A 17,700-nucleotide genomic window follows, 5' to 3' on the forward strand; every position below is an offset into this window, starting at 1 on the left:
ATTTCACAATATTACTGTTTTTTACTGTATTTTTAATTAAATAAATGTAGCCTTGGTGAGCAGACGAAACTTCTTTTAAAAACATTAAAAATCTTAGTGGTATATATATATATATATATATATATATATATATATATATATATATATATATATATATATATATATATATATATATACACACACATTTAAATATTTTAATATATACTGAATAATATAATCAATATGGGTAGAATTTTGTGATGGTGAGATCAGATCTCAGAGTGGAGCACCGTCTGCTGTCAGACTCCTTGTGCATACAAAAATCTCACTGGATTATTAAAATTAATGGCAAAATGAATGTTTAGAATTGTGAACTGATATTTCCTACTGACACACTACAGCAAAATGTATAAATAACTGACTTAAAACCCTTTTATGGGGGTGAAAATACTGATGTGCCTAAGACTTTTGCACAGTACTGTATATAACATATTTTATAAATTAATATATTGTAAAAGTAATTTGCTGTAAACTGAAAATTTCAATAAACATGACAGACATGTTATTATGTTATTATTTATTGATATTAAAGTGTTTATCTGTGGAAAGTTGAAGGAATGCTTAACTTTTTTTTTTTTTTTACAATGAAGCAGCTGTGTTGGGCTGTTATACCCTCTCTGACCTCTAACCCAGCACACCATGCAATAGAAGCACACCCATCGCATGCGGTTGTGTGAATTATTCAGCCATAAACAGCACCGGGGCGACTCACGCTAAGGGCATTAGCTGCACACAGACACTCCTCCCACACACATCCTGTATCCCTCTGCCTCATTTATATTCATGTATCCAGCACCTTGCGCTTAGACTCCTTCCAATGCTAGGCTCAATTTGTCAATGAGCTTAACGACGCCAATCTCCTGTGCATTAAATCAATGCTAAAGGCATCTGACATCCTCTGCTTAAACTGGCCGCTTCGGTTCCGCCTGACGGACTTCATCAGAAGGGGGTGTCAGGGTCGGATCTGTGAATCAGCGCTAATTCATACACATCAGGTTCCCAGTGCGGGCGGCAAAGTCCCTATCCTCTCTCTGCTGTCTCGTAGAGCTATTTGTCTTCGTGTCCAGGCATGCCGCTGGCGCATTTCCCTTCTGTCATCCAGGACCTCCAGAGACAGGGGGTCCTTCTATTCCTGTCATGAAATTGTCAGGTGTTGATCACCATGGGGAGGTGACGGGCCTTTGAGCTGTATGCATGAGGAGACTGGAGATCACACAATGTGCTCTCGGCAGCAGAAATATAAATTAAGAAATGCACGGATTATGGTTCATGGTTATATATATATATGAAAAAAATAGAAATGTATAGAAATGTATTACTAGAAATATGTACACGCAAACAAAATCTGCAAAAAACCTAATATATCTAATTTGTATACATATAAAAAATATAATATTATATATATATACAGTATAAAATTATAAAATATATAAAAATATATAAAATTCATTACTAAGTTTTCAAATCAAATCTACAATTTTTAGAAATATAAATATAAAAATGTTTTGAGTGTGTGTGTGTGTATATATATATATATATATATATATATATATATATATATATATATATATATATATATATATATATATATTTATTAGAACATTATTATATATTGCTGCATGCTGTATGCATGAGGAGACTGGAGATCACACAATGTGCTCTCGGCAGCAGAAATATAAATTAAGAAATGCATGGATTATGGTTAATGGTTATATATATATATATATATATATATATATATATATATATATATATATATATATTATATTTTTAGAAAAATTGTATAATATATTATATATTATATTTTATTATATTTATATTATATTATATTTTTTATATATTTTATAAAATTGTAAAATATATAAAAAATATATAAAATTCATTAATAAGTTTTCAAATCAAATCTACAATTTTTAGATATAATTAGAAAAATGTTTTGAGTGTGTGTGTATATATATATATATATATATATATATTATTAGAACATTATTATGTTCTAATAATATATTATGTATTATTTATAGAAATATTTTTTCTAATACAATCTTGTGTATACATACATACACACACATATATATATATATATATATATATATATATATATATATATATATATATATATATATATATATATATATATATATATATACACACTCACATACACATTATTAAAATGTTTTCATGACTAAAAATGACTAATAAATCTAGAATTGTTATACATATAAATTAAAATTTTAATTTCAAAAATAATATATTGTTTCTAATATATTTATACATGTAATATATTGATATACAGCATGTACTTATACTGTATGTATTTGAAAAGTAAATGAATATTCAAATTTTGTATTCTAGTAAATATAGGTGCTTTCACAATTTATTTTGATGCTGAAAAAAATGCACATTTCACCTTTAACATCTGGAACATACAGATGTAAAATGTGTAGCTTCTTTAAATAGTCAATTAGTAGTTCACATGTCCAACTCCACCAGCAGAACTTTATGAAGTTCTATGCATTAGCTCGACTCATTCAATATGCAAGCGGTATCAGCTTACTAGTGAGACACTGCACGGTATCTCACCTTCCTGTCCCAGACACAATACTTACACACCTCACCGGCCACATTAAACCTGCATATGAAACATCAGCTTGAAAACTATCCGACCTACGAAGACAAGCGCAGTGAATGCATCAAAGCACAACATACACAGTGATGAACGCCGACTCTCCCGTCAGGGCTAATCAGTCTGATGGCACGCTGCGCTACAATGACAGAGTCTAGGTGTGAGCCTGCTGGGGGCCTTACAGTGACAAGAAGAGCGCATGGAGCATTTCCACTTCCTGCCGTCAGCTAGGCAGCAGGAAGCAGAATCTGGGTTTCTATTGCTCTGTTCTGAAACCTAGTGGGCTGCCTACCTAGGCAGCATCCTAGCCATCATGGAACCTCATAAATGACTGATTTGAAACACTTTACATAGGCACCCACATGAATAGTACTCCACATGAGACTCACTATTGATTCCAATACAGACCTTAGTGTGTTGATATGCTAATGGTGCAATACTCAAATCACTATAAAATTCACAAAATGCACTGCAAAAAAAGTTTGTCTTGTTTTCCAGTACAAATATCTAAACATTCTTAAATCAAGATACAATTACTTGAGAAGCAAAACGACATAAAATAACATCTTGTTTTCTGAAAAATGCATAAAAAAGGACTTTCTTCCTCAGTATTTTTTCTTATTTTCCAGTACAAATATCTAATATCTTGACAAGAAAATTACTTAAGATATTAAGGGTCAGATTTACTAAACAGGGCAAATTAGCGTGGGTGCAATTCCAAAAAAGTGCTGATGGTAGTGGAAAGTTCTGCACAAGGATGTGCACATTAAAGGCTGCGATATACTTCAAATGAAATCTAAGAACGAGCTTACATCATTTCGAACAAAATCAGGCCAAAACAAAGTTTGTTTTGGGAGTTTGAAACGGCTTGCTGCGAAACACCTTCGTACTACCATTGGTCTGTGACGATAACATAATAGGAGGACGTGCGCTGAGGCTCCGCCTTCTTTCACGTGGAACTCTTCTCTGATTCATTTAGTCTGTTGAGCCTGTTGAGGTAAGATCTCGGCGAGTGAAAACATGAACACACTGGATAGTCGCTTTATAGTAGAAAATGAAGTTGTGCTTCTGATGAAATGAGGCACTGACACTGTTTTTCATGTTTTATAGTGTAAAGCTGCTTGCTTTTAAGTGATCTATTGAATAAAATGCCATACAAATAAACGTGAAGTGACTTTAATGGAGGGCTAATTTGCATAGCCATGTTGTTATTATCAGATGCTTTTCTTATGCTTTCTGTAAAAATGCTTGCTGTTTTCTCATTTTTGTTGTGTTAATTTTGTTACTGAGAGGAAAGCATGTAACCAATATTTACTTATTCATCTAAAAGCCGCTCTCAGCAGTGTGGGCGGAGTCAGATGTTTGATAACAGTATCTCGCTACTCACGTATTTCGAACTTTGTTTTACCCCTAAACGAAGAACAAAAAATAACTTTGCCATGAGTATATGGGGGCCTTAAAGAACACAGACGCAGCCAGATCATTTCCATAATAACCATGCAATCTACCAAGAGCAGCACAAATTAACATCTGGGTTAAGAAATGCTTTTTTTGGGGGCGGTAAATAACGGCGCAAATACCAACAAATTGACTAGCGCAAACCTTAGTAAATCACCTTATTTGATTCATTTAAATACTCTCCTCCCATAAATTTTGCATCTGAAATGGAAACTCCTACAAATCCTGACAGTAGTTTAACACCAATAGAAGTTTTGCGCTGGTTCAAGCTGTTAGTAAATCTGGCCCTATGTCTTGTTTTCGAAAAAGTGAACAAAATGTAGTAACACTATGCTTAAAACAAGAAAAAAAGTCTGCCAATGGGGTAAGAAAACTTAATTTAAATGAAAGGGGAGGGGAAAAAAACAAACATTTTTTTTCTTTTTTTTTTGCAGTGTACATAAAATTGGTCCAAAACAAGGTATCTTAGAAGGCGGTATAATACATTTGCAAAAGCCTTTCAGTCTGTAGCTCAAATACGGTCTTAAAAGACTGCCTCTGAAGGCAGCTCAGGTTTAGGAACAGAGCAAATGTGTGTGAGAGGCCTCATGTTGTTTTTATGCAGAAGACACAGAGTGTGGAGAAGCTTTATTTAGTCTCCCTTAAATATAACATCAGCCAGGCAGAAAGAAATGAGCCACTGAAATATTCCCTCACACAGAAAACAGAGGAGTTCAGCTGGGGGGTATCCTCTCCTAAGAGAAACAGTAGCAAAGAGAGGGAAAAGTCTGTGCGCACTGAAGCGAGATTCAGTTGGCCTTATGCCTGGCTTTCAGCTTTTGAAAGAATGAACACAACAGATATATACACAGGAACCAAACCAGACTAACCATCTCAATGAAGCCCAACAGTGACTGGCCTTTTTTTTTTTTTTCCAGCAGTCTTGGTTCAACAAGTATTTTTCTCATTCATTTTCTTCATTCTTTGAGCATTTCTAAAATGCCTTCAATAAATAGTTCTAAGACATCAACCAATCCACCCAGCTCTGAGATGAATTACAACATTTGATTCAAAGCAAAATCAGTAAAAAAAAAAGAACTATTGAACTATCACACACACAAAGGGGTAGATATGGACATTAATAAAGCCTTAAACCACATGAATATGATGCTGGCAGCACAATCTGATAGGTAGCAGCCAAATTAGGTTCTCTTTTGCGCTTAAATGGGAAAAAAAAACACACAAAATGATGCCAAAATGCCCATTTTGTTGAGTATCCTCATAAGCACAGCCTTAAATGAGTTAAATAAAGTTTTTAGTGAACACAGAGTTGTGAGAAAATATGCGGCAGGTCTTAAAGTGACAGTAGCCTAATAAACCTGCTACAGTCTACCATTAATGTTAATCAAAGAACAAAAGAAAAAGAGAAAGATCTCTCACTGCTCTTTATTGAATAACTTTTGTAGGTTCAATAAAAATTAATCTATATTTTAATCTAAATTATGCAGTGAAGACTGTGAAGTGTTTGATAACTGCTTTGATTCTGGATATTTGCTACCTGTTAGATCAAATATTTAAAATATACTGTCTTTATGTTGTCTCTACATTAATTTGGAGATTAAATGTGAAATTATTACAATACAAAATATATATATAAAACTTTAATGTCAGGTGTGATTAATAGCAATTACAGAAAAATGTGTGATTAATTAGTTCTTTTTTATTGATTGACTGACAACTTATTTACTAAAATGAATTAATCAAACTTCCCAGAACAAAATAATGAGAGAGTTTAGGAGGGCGTGTTTGATTATTGGCTAACGTCTTTGCATTGAAAACTCTAGAGTATGTCTACATAGTAGATCAAACTCTTATTTCAACAGAGCCATAAAGATCCAGGTTTTTTATGATGTGAAATTAAGCACTCTTAATATCAATAATGTAAAAATAAAAAGACTGCACATTACATCCGCAAACGATAATAAACTCCTGCACTTCACTTTCATATATTACTATACTAACAGTTCTAATTTAGACTAAATGGTTATTGGTAATAATCCAGTCAGCATGTCTTTATACTCTGACTGAATGAGGGGCGAGACTGAAGTCCTCAGTAACATCTGCAATTTCGAGAAGTTCTGATCTCATTAAAAGGCTGAAATGGGAAGATTCTCCTCTGCCCTCAAGTCAAACATGACCCCGGCAGCTAATGAGTACTGTCTGCCAGGACAGAGCATCAACGCTGGTACATCCATTGTTATTTTCTGACTGCTGAATTAGATATCCCTGCCGAGGGTGAATGCAGATTGCCCCCTTGTGCAAAAACCATCATTAAGCATTCTTTTCAGCTGCATATTAGTTCTCTCCTCAAAGGAGACGCAATTAATCAACCTTCTTTGTCAGGCGGCCTTACTGGTCACGATAAAGTGCGGTATGAAATCATCCAAGGCGTTTCTTTAATGGCTCCGCTGCACGGGACTTGGCGGGGGGAGAGGCGTCTCTAATTAAAGCGTACGGGCCGGACACTGGACACGCCGTGGAGAAGGCGAAAAGGCTTTGCCGTTTTGACTTGTGCTCGGCAGGGCAGGGGCCTGATCTTTAGCGGCTCCAGTGCCGTGCTGTTAGCAATCTCGGGAAGTTTAGTCTGCGTTTGAGTGACAGAGTGACTGCTGCTCGGTCCCGGCAGGTGGACGCGTGGCACAGAGGGCGAAGTTTATCAAAGCCTTTGCCACATTCTGATTTTTGTGCTTGCACATGAAATTTGAGTGACTGGAGGTAGTTAGACTATGAAGCTCGCTTTCTCTTTTGAACAATGTAATCTTAGCCTACAGCAGGGGTGTCCAATCCTGCTCCTGGAGGACCACTGTCCTACACAGTTTAGCTCTAGCTCCAATTAAACACACCTGAACCAGCAAATAAAGGTCTTACTAGGCATAACAGAAACTTCCAGGGGGGGGTGTTTAGGCAAGTTGGAGATAAACTATGTAGTACAGTGGCCATCCAGGATCGAGTTTGGACACCCCTGGCTTACAGTTTCAGACTGTCCGTAGAAAATTTGATGCACAAGGCAGAAAAGTAGAATCAGTGTAACTGGTCCTACTTAACCTGCTCAGAGTGGGATTCGAACCGGTGTTTCGGGCATGGGAGGTGGGCATGCTAACAAGGCGCTAGTGCACCTCTTGAGGCCAGGGGAGTGAGGTTTACACTCCTGTTACACTCACCCACCTAAACCTCACTCCCATCTGGGTCATGGCACCAAATGTTACCAGTTCTGCTTGACCCGCACCGAGCGGGATTCAAACTGCCATCTCTGGCATGGTGGGCGGGCGAGCGAACAAGGATGCTAAAGACCGGGTCTCTAGTGTCAGTCAATAGTGTGCCTCTAGAGTCCAGGGGAGTGAGGTTTATACACACATATCTAACTAGCTTGCTTCCGTTACACTCACCCCCCAAATCACACTCCTATCCGGGTCACGGCACCACATTTTACCAGTCCCACTCGATCCGCACCGAACGGGATTTGAACTGGCGTCTCTGGCATGGTAGGCGGGCTAGCGAACAAGGATGCTAAAGACCGGAGTCTCTAGCGTCAGTCGCTAGAGTGCCTCTACAGACCAGGGGAGTGAGGTTTACACACAGCTATTACTAGCTTGCTTCCGACACAATAGGACACACATGTTGCAATTGGTGATTCTAAAGAAGAAGAACATTAGAACAATGAGAAAAGTGGTGGGGGCACATTTTAAACTTTATCAGTCTGGCTCATGAATATTAAGTAGTTGATGTAATGTTTGCCCAGTAAATGGAATTTACTGATAGCAATCAGATTGTCATAGTTAACTGATTTACAGGAAAATAGGCACTCAAACTGAGTGACTCATATGTTCAATAGAGTGCAACAGTTAATGCTAACTTTTTAAGCCACTTTAAATCCTGAAGAAAAGTCAAATAAAATAAAGTAGGAGCCATAGCCTTTGGTTCTTTCCTGGTCTTGTTCCCCTCTCTACACTCCAATCTCTTTTCCTACAGTCCAGTGAAGGTGAAAAAATCCTCCCAAAAATATCACAAAATAAACTAAAATAAAATCCCATTCATTTTTCCATAGGGATTTAAAAAATAGCTCTGAGATGAATCAACATTGCAAGCGTTGATTTAAAGAAGACCTATTATGCAAAATTCACTTTTATAAGGTGTTTGAACTCCGATGTGTGTCTGCAGTGTGTAAACAACCAGCTTATAATGGTAAAAATCCTTTTTTTTAAATAATTCCCATAAATAAGAAGCAGTCTCTTCAAACGAGCTGATTCAGAGTCCTGACCACAACCTGTGACGATCTGCCCTATTGGCATAGACACAGCCCTGAGTGAGAAGCGCAAAGTCCTTGCTGTAGCAGCTGGATTTTTACGATGTCTGCCCCAAAACAGACATTACAAATGTTGTGCTTTGGGATGTACCTATGATTCTCCATAGACTGTCACGAAGAAAGTAGGTAAAGTCTTGTACGTTTGCGCCAATAATTTTATGCCGGACTGCTTCACAAACGAGGGTCTGTCCAATGCTGTATTTTCACAAAGGTTGATTCTGAAAGATAGGTCAATACCAACGCTTCATGCTCAAACTTCATATCCAGAACTGACGCTGCCCTCACGTGCTATAGGAATTAGTTTCCTAGTTAAAAATTGCTCATGAATGCCCATTCTGACAGTTTTGGTGTGTGAGATTGTCCTGTTTTGTTGTTGCCAGTATGCTGGAGCACTTGTTCTTGAAACTCCACCCTCTTTTGGAAAGGGGGCCGGGAGCAACAGGTCATTTGCATTTAAAGGGACACACTCAAAAACGGTGTGTTTTTGCTCACACCCAAAAAGTGGCAATTTTAACTTGCTAGAATAAATGATCTGTGGGGTATTTTGAGCTAAAATTTACAAACTTACACATACACACTTTGGGGACACCAGAGACTTATTTTACATATTATAAAAAGAGGCATAATAGGTCCACTTTAAAGAAAAAAAATATATAATCTGTTGATTATAAATATAGAAACAATATATCAATAAGAGGCAAAAATGTCAAATATTCAAATGTTTAGGGCCGGCAAAATTTTAAAATGATTTTGATTTTTTTTTTTTAAGTTTCTTTTGCTCACCAAGGCTGTATGTATTTGTTCAAAAATACAGTAAATATTGTAATATTGTGAAATATTATTATGATTTAAAATAACTGTTTTCTTTTTGTGAATATCTGCTGCTGTCCGTCATTTATGTTCATCAAATGACAAAAGAAAAAATCAATGTTCTTGACTTAATAACTTTAATAGCTTTAATAAGGATTCATCTATATTTAATTTATACAAATGAATATGTCTGCTGGAAAGAATGAAGAATGTTATATGTAAGTTGTAATAAAGAATGTCTATATCATTAATTGAAAAGACCATGTTCTTGTTTCTTTATGGTTTTATTTAAGATAAAGTCGTTATATGCCACAGCAGATAAATCTGTCTGTATTACATGTTCAAACCTAAATATCATTCATATTAATAGGTTAATAGATGTTTTCTCCAGGAGTATGTATATAACTGAATGGCATTTTACTTAAAACACTATGACTAAAACTAAATCAAAATTTACTGTCAAAATGAACACTGATATAAAGTTATAAGTAATTTTAAGTACATCATTCACAATGCTTCAGTCACTACTAAGATTTTTTGTCCTAATTTGATGGCTGGCTAGGGTAGATCCTCACCAGACACTGCACTGTTAAACACAATTTTTAAAAAATAAAAAGTTATTGAAATCTAGAAATTGAAATAAATAAAAATGTCTGCTTCAAAAGAAGCATCGATTAATAACCTCAGAGCTCACAGTGTGTTTATAAGTTACTGTTAAAAATCAATTCCACTATGGAAAAAAAGAAATGGTATTTTAGCCTAGCAAAACAAAACCTCTCTCTGCGAATATTACGATCATTGAACCAAAAAGTGGGGAATATGATTGTAAAAATTTCTAAATGGTTCCTACTGTAACTTTGAATGCCATCCTGTTAGTTCTAGGCCCAGAATTATTTGCAAAGAGGATGTTGAAAGTCAAATGTCTGGATGCGTGAGAATAGATCGGTGTGTTCTGAATGTTTCAGTAAACCCGGCTGATCCTTCTCACTCATTAAGCAAGTGTTAAAACACACGGCTAAACACTGAGTACTTCTTTTATAGCTCTCAATGACATATCATTCTCAATCCAATTTCTTCCCACAGTCTCTCATACACTAATCCAAATCGGAATGAGTCACGTGACGCCATTAATCACCCAGTCCATCCAGACGTATGACTACCGGACCAAGGACAAAAGAAAGATCATTTACTAACATTAGGACAGGGCTGATCGTTCACATCTCATGCAGGAGCTCGGCGCCGGTCCCAGGTGTGCCGTAAGAGGCTCTATTTTAAGCTCCGCTCTTTCCCCAGCGGCCCGCGCGGGCCCTTGTGTTACAAGCACATAAAAAGCATGTTGACTCACTGTAATAAACTAATGCAAATTGTGCAGCGGCGTGAAGGATTGCACAATAAAGATCCATACATCACTGCGCACGGAGGTCTGGCGGCTGCACACAGCCCACACGCGCAATGCGCCGCCCGCTAATTTACCACTAATTTAGCGTGAAGCGTAAAAGTTGTTATTTTTTCATTATCTATACTTTCGGCCAAAAACGATTCCCATCTCTCGTCCATCTCTGACCGCCGGAGCACGTTTGTAGCCGAACAAACGTTTGCTCAGAGCAACAACAAACATTTGCCTTTGCGTTTGTGCATCGACTGTGACAATTGGAGCTGATATATCCTTAGGAAATGTCAGTGGATTCAATCAAAACGCTTCCATCGGGGTCTAGGAAGGGGTGAAATTCAGTAAGAGAGAGAAAGATTGTAAAAAATGCATCCACGGACCAATGTTCCAGAGTTGTTTATGAACTCCGTGCATTCGAGGGCTGTTTTATAGCTGAGAAAAACTTGTGGCGGTGCATGAGGGGGTTTTAAAGTAGCAGCACTGTCACACATGGCTCATCCATTTCAGACAGTCACTGCACCCCATCAGTACTCCAAAGGGTCTAATGTCATGCCACAGAGCCCCTGAATATCTGATCTCGGCCCCTGGCTGCTGCACGCCTCTCTGCTCCGCTCTCTTTTATTTATGTTTGCTGCAAGTGGCCTGAATGTATTCTTCAGGGTAGCAGAAATAGAAGTGCAAGGCCAGCAAAATGGTGTTGACCTCTTGTTCTCGGGGCTCCGGGAAGCCAAAACTTCTTCAATGTGAAGTGAGATTTGAGGAAGCCCTATTGGATTTTCTTGCCCACCGCAAACAGGTCTTCTGATCCATAAAGAAACAAAGGCACTTCAGGGGGCCTGAACTCTTGGTGTGACTCAACAAAAAGAGGCAAAATTCAGCTTTCACAAAGAACTACAAAACAGAAAGCAGTCACAGTGCTAAATAAAACACAGCCTACTAAGTTTTAAGTCTCAATGTGAACAACAGACAATAAATATTTATATAGTACAGACTTGGTGAATTTATCAGATCATTTTTTAACTGAATATCTGCATGGTGGGTCAGAAATACTGTAGTTTTTATGGGCAAATATAACAGTGGGTAGTTTTTACCAGACTACACTGGTCATGCTGTATGGTTTTGATTCACTAAAAAAAACACGGTTCATAAGAGATATTCAATTGGGCATCAGACTGCATTGATCACGCTGTATATTTTGGATTTATTCACTAAAAAGAATCAGTTTAAAAGAGTCATTTCTTTAGGAATCAGGCTATATGTTTTTTAATCACTAAAAAGAACCGGCTCATAAGAGACATTCGTTCGTTCAGGAATCAGACTGCAATACATTTTTGATTCACTAAAAAGAATCAGCTCACAATAGTCAGTTATTCAGGAATTGGACTAGATTGGTCATACTGTTTTTGATTATGTTTTTGATTGATTCAATAAAAAGGTTCATTTTTGATTCTCTAATAAAAATCATTAGTTCAGAAACCAGACTATGCAGCTTTACTACAGTGGGTACGGAAAGTATTCAGACCCCCTTAAATGTTTCACTCTTTGTTATATTGCAGCCATTTGCTAAAATCATTTAAGTTCATTTTTTTTCCTCATTAATGTACACACAGCACCCCATATTGACAGAAAAACACAGAATTGTTGACATTTTTGCAGATTTATTAAAAAAGAAAAACTGAAATATCACATGGTCCTAAGTATTCAGACCTTTTGCTCAGTATTTAGTAGAAGCACCCTTTTGATCTAATACAGCCATGAATCTTTTTGGGAAAGATGCAACAAGTTTTTCACACCTAGATTTGGCGATCCTCTGCCATTCCTCCTTGCAGATCCTCTCCAGTTCTTTCAGGTTGGATGGTAAACGTTGGTGGACAGCCATTTTTAGGTCTCTCCAGAGATGCTCAATTGGGTTTAAGTCAGGGCTCTGGCTGGGCCATTCAAGAACAGTCACGGAGTTGTTGTGAAGCCACCCCTTTGTTATTTTAGCTGTGTGCTTAGGGTCATTGTCTTGTTGGAAGGGAAACCTTCGGCCCAGTCTGAGGTCCTGAGCACTCTGGAGAAGGTTTTCATCCAGGATATCCCTGTACTTGGCCGCATTCATCTTTCCCTCGATTGCAACCAGTCGTCCTGTCCCTGCAGCTGAAAAACACCCCCACAGCATGATGCTGCCACCACCATGCTTCACTGTTGGGACTGTATTGGACAGGTGATGAGCAGTGCCGGGGTTTTCTCCACACACACCGCTTAGAATTAAGGCCAAAAAGTTCTATCTTGGTCTCATCAGACCAGAGAATCTTATTTCTCACCATCTTGGCAAACTACATGCGGGCTTTCATGTGTCTTGCACTGAGGAGAGGCTTCCGTCGGGCCACTCTGCCATAAAGCCCCGACTGGTGGAGGGCTGCAGTGATGGTTGACTTTCTACAACTTTCTCCCATCTCCCGACTGCATCTCTGGAGCTCAGCCACAGTGATCTTTGGGTTCTTCTTTACCTCTCTCACCAAGGCTCTTCTCCCCCGATAGCTCAGTTTGGCCGGACGGCCAGCTCTAGGAAGGGTTCTGGTCGTCCCAAACGTCTTCCATTTAAGGATTATGGAGGCCACTGTGCTCTTAGGAACCTTAAGTGCCTTGCCACAATTCTGTCTCTGAGCTCTTCAGGCAGTTCCTTTGACCTCATGATTCTCATTTGCTCTGACATGCACTGTGAGCTGTAAGGTCTTGTATAGACAGGTGTGTGGCTTCCTAATCAAGTCCAATCAGTATAATCAAACACAGCTGGACTCAAATGAAGGTGTAGAACCATCTCAAGGATGATCAGAAGAAATGGACAGCACCTGAGTTAAATATATGAGTGTCACAGCAAAGGGTCTGAATACTTAGGACCATGTGATATTTCAGTTTTTCTTTTTTAATAAATCTGCAAAAATGTCAACACTTCTGTGTTTTTCTGTCAATATGGGGTGCTGTGTGTACATTAATGAGGAAAAAAATGAACTTAAATGATTTTAGCAAATGGCTGCAATATAACAAAGAGTGAAAAATTTAAGGGGGTCTAAATACTTTCCGTACCCACTGTATATGATTTTGGTTCACTAAAAAGAATCGGCCCCGGGTTCAGGAATCAGACTACATTGGTCAAGCTCATGGTTGCCAGGTCTGTGAAACAAAATTAGCCTAATGGCCAGTCAAAAATAGCACAAAAATTGCCCAATGTGATTTTCTCATCAGGTGGCTGAATTCTCCACTGAATTTGTATGTCTGGGGGGTGTTTTAGGGGTGTTGGAGCACCAAAATCATACGTACAGGGGTGGAAATCAACCCACAGCAACAACTTAAAAGTAGCCCAATTCCACGGGAAAACCGCATTTTTGGCAACACTGGTATAACTGGTCAAGCTGTATGTTTTTGATTGATTCACTAAAAATGGTTCATAAGAATCATTTGTTTGGGAATCAGATTACATTGGTTGTGAATGTGATGTATGTTTTTGATTCACAAAACTGAACTGGCTCATAAGAGCCATGTGTTTGGTAATCACACTATACAGTCTGCTCAGTGTGTTTTTGATTAAATTAACTAAAAAGAATCGGCTCTTAAGAATCATTCATTCAAGGACTGGACTACACTGGTTGTGCTCTATGTTTTTGATTCACTAAAAAAGAACCAGCTAATAAGACTCATTCATTCAGGAATTGTATATTTCAAAGCATAAATAACAGTTTGTGGGGTTGGAAAGACATGAAAGTGAGTAATTATAGATATTTTCATTGATTCTTTTAAGGTCGAAAGCCAAATGCTTGGGTTTTTATTATTTATTTTTTATTTTTTTATCAAAACCATTTTAGAGGACAAAGCTTGTCAAGTTACATATCTGAAACAACATCTTTGCTCATCTCACCTGCACTCTACTGACTGGGTCCTTCTTGATCCACTTGATGACGGTCTCATAAACCAGCTCCTCGGCCTTGGTGTTCAGGCTGTCATTGGACAAATAGTTAATCAGGTCTTCTTTGGAGATGCTGAGGATCTCGTCTTGTCCCGCCACATCAGGGAAGTTCTGCAGGGCGAAGGCCTTGGCCATGTTGTGTAGCTCCGTGCAGCACATGGCCTCGGCCATGGCCAGAACCCCCAGGCAGTTTGCTGCAGTCAGCTGCTTTTCTGAAGAAGAGAACAAGAGAGGAGCTCACATCCATAAAAGATCACAGCACCAAGGGGATGAGGGCTCTAGCAAAGCTATCTGTGCTGTATATCTTGGAGGCTCTGGATAGGGGCCCCTGCTTAAGGCACACCAGAGACAGACAACAGAACAAATCAATTGAGCTCAGTGCAGCGGGTTGCGACGCTGTCCCACGGATTAGAATGGCAAGGTGAAGCTCATCTTTAGTCCCGCTGAGTCACATCTCAACGTATTTGACCAAGCGGGTGCAAATGTCCATGTTTTTAACAAGGCAAGAGACTTTTTGTAAGTGGAGAGCCCTATTTTACACCGCAAAGGCAGAATATGAGTCTGTCTAACACTTGTGTCATGGTGAATAAATCTAAGTTTGAATGGCCAGTCTGAGTGGCTTCTTAAGAAACCCTTTCACATTCAAATGTGAAAAGCATAATAAAAAAAAGTTAAATTACATGTCTCTGCTGAAAAAAGTAGATGTAAGATGTACGATTAACTATTAAAAAAATATTGTGCCTTTACTGCCACTTCAAAGTATGGGGTCAGTAAGATTTGAAAGAAGGAAAAAAGAAAGAACATACTTGTGCATTTTAAAATGTTTAAGTATAAATGTAATAAAGCAGTTTTAGACTGAAATAACTTCATCAAGGCAACCTTGCTGAGCATAGGAGACTTTCAAAAACATTTAAAAAGCTTAAAAAAACTTAATGCATGAATTAAAAAATATGAGAAATAAAACGAAATTATATACAATAATCGCATATTATACATTAGACACTGCTTGTAATGCTTTTGTCTGCCACAATAATGTGATGTCTTTGAACTGTTTAATTTTTGTATGCTTTTCTCACCAAATATTGAGATATACGAATAACCGAAGAAAAATGATTCACTTTTCATTAATTGATTAAGAATATAATGTAATTAGCACTAAGCATTGTCGCACTATGGAGCCCTTAAAGGGACCTTTGCAAAAATTAAAAATATACAGACTTTTGCGTGCACACGAGCAACTTTTTGTGTGCCCGTGAGAAACTACAGAGACTTTTTCGTTACAATTTTGTTACAATTTCCAGTTTATGTATATTTCCTTTGTGCGTGCCTATTTTCTTTGTCCTATTTCCTTCCTCTGTCATCATACTAGGAAAAAAACGAGAGCATGGATACGCATGAATTAATAAAGATCACTTTGCTCAAAATTTTAGGTTTTACGCCCGCTTTAACGCATCCTCTGTGGCGGCTGCAAAATGGACTGATGGCATAATACGGCTGTGTGCATTGTCCAATTTTCTAAGTTTAATGGGTCATTAAAAAAGACTGGAACAGTAAAAAAAAGTGCTCAAAATTTGGATTGGATTGGAGTAGCGCCATAGACATAGAGGACTTTAGGAAGTGTTGCATTATATAAAGGGGAGGCTTACTGTATGTGTCAATAAGTGACAAAAAAATAAGTAGCTGGATTCAGTCTCATACTACACACACTGCTCTAATGAAATCTCTAATGAATTCTCTGCCTTTGCAGAGGATGCGTTAAAATGGGCATAACGTCTTCATATTAGAGGTAGCGTAGCCCTAACGAAATCCAAATTTGCACTTTTTACTGTTCTAATCTTTTTTTATGAACCAGTAAACTTAGCATATAGGACAATGCACACTGAGCCGCATATTGAGCCATCAGTCCATTTCGCAGCGCGGTTTCTTGGCCGGCACAGAATTAAATTCATTAAAGCGGACATAAGGCCTTGAAATAAGACGTACTGCCCTAACGAAAGCCTAATTTTAAACATATTTTACTGTACCAATCTTTTTTATGGACCCCTGAACATGGCAAATAGGACAATGTACACATCCGTATTGTGCCATCAACCCATTTCATGGCGCGTTTTCTCGGTCGCCACAGAGGAAGCAAAATTTTGAGCAAAATTATGCGCAACCATGCTTTGTTTTCCTCTCATTTTCTTGTTTTGCTCTCGTTTAGTTTCTCGTGAGCATGCAAAATGTTTCCTGCGCAAAAAGTCTCTACATATTTTTATTTTTGCAAGGTCCCTTTAGGGGCTCCATATGAATCAATTAAAATGACAAAAATTGAAAATACGAAAGAAAGGTTATACCAGATGTAAATGTTTTAAATTAAAATACTATAAACTCATGCATGCTGCAACGCAAAAGGTTTGTCTCTGTCGACCAGAATCAAGTGAACAGATGCAACCTGATTCAGATAAACATCATAAATGTGGACCGCATAAAACCCCTGTGACATCGTGGTGATGTGCGGGTCTTACACAACCCAATTTGTCTCCAAAATAAAACATAAGAGTACAAATTGTTGTAAAAATGGTTCAGTGAGCGTCTGGTGGAGGCAGATGGGCTTTTATTACGTCTGGGTCTTTGGAGGCTGGCCCGCAGCGTGCCATTGCCAATAAGCCAAACGGGCCACTCGTCTTCTTCAACTCCCGGAGGAAGGAAAAAAAGATTTTTTTAGGTGAGGTTTGTGCCAGAGGCCATAAATGGCACGCCGCAGAGACAGACCGCAGAGCGAGGCTTATGCCCGGCCTGGCATGAGGGTACAGACACGCTCTGAAGTTTCTGAGTCAACGGTGCTGTGTGTGGCATTACAAACAGCGGCGCCCACCACTAACACATGGGCTGCACCTCGCTACGAATATCATTTCAGCTGCCGTAACCTCTTTTTCATAAACCTATTTTAAAACGCACTCCGAGAATACGCGGTCCTGGAAATGTCCCGTATAGTTTGGCATTGAGATATATTTCTAAACCTGTGCTCGCCTCATTTCAACACTCCCCCGCTGGACTTAATCGATTGTTTTTTTTTACTTTAGTAACTTTGACATGCAATCTGATTT

General features: G+C 38.1%; 1 protein-coding gene across 4 annotated transcripts in view; it reads right to left on the reverse strand.

The window, feature by feature from the left end:
* LOC125278449 (kelch-like protein 29) overlaps positions 1–17,700 on the reverse strand; it is a 318,939-nt gene that overhangs the window by 72,193 nt on the left and 229,046 nt on the right. For all 4 annotated transcript variants that reach the window (XM_048207641.1, XM_048207642.1, XM_048207643.1 and 1 more), the window contains one exon: positions 14,564–14,823. In XM_048207641.1, the coding sequence (XP_048063598.1) occupies positions 14,564–14,823 (260 nt within the window). The remainder of the gene's footprint in view (positions 1–14,563; positions 14,824–17,700) is intronic.

This window comes from Megalobrama amblycephala, linkage group LG11, assembly GCF_018812025.1.
Source record: "Megalobrama amblycephala isolate DHTTF-2021 linkage group LG11, ASM1881202v1, whole genome shotgun sequence".
NCBI classification, from domain to species: Eukaryota; Metazoa; Chordata; class Actinopteri; order Cypriniformes; family Xenocyprididae; genus Megalobrama; species Megalobrama amblycephala.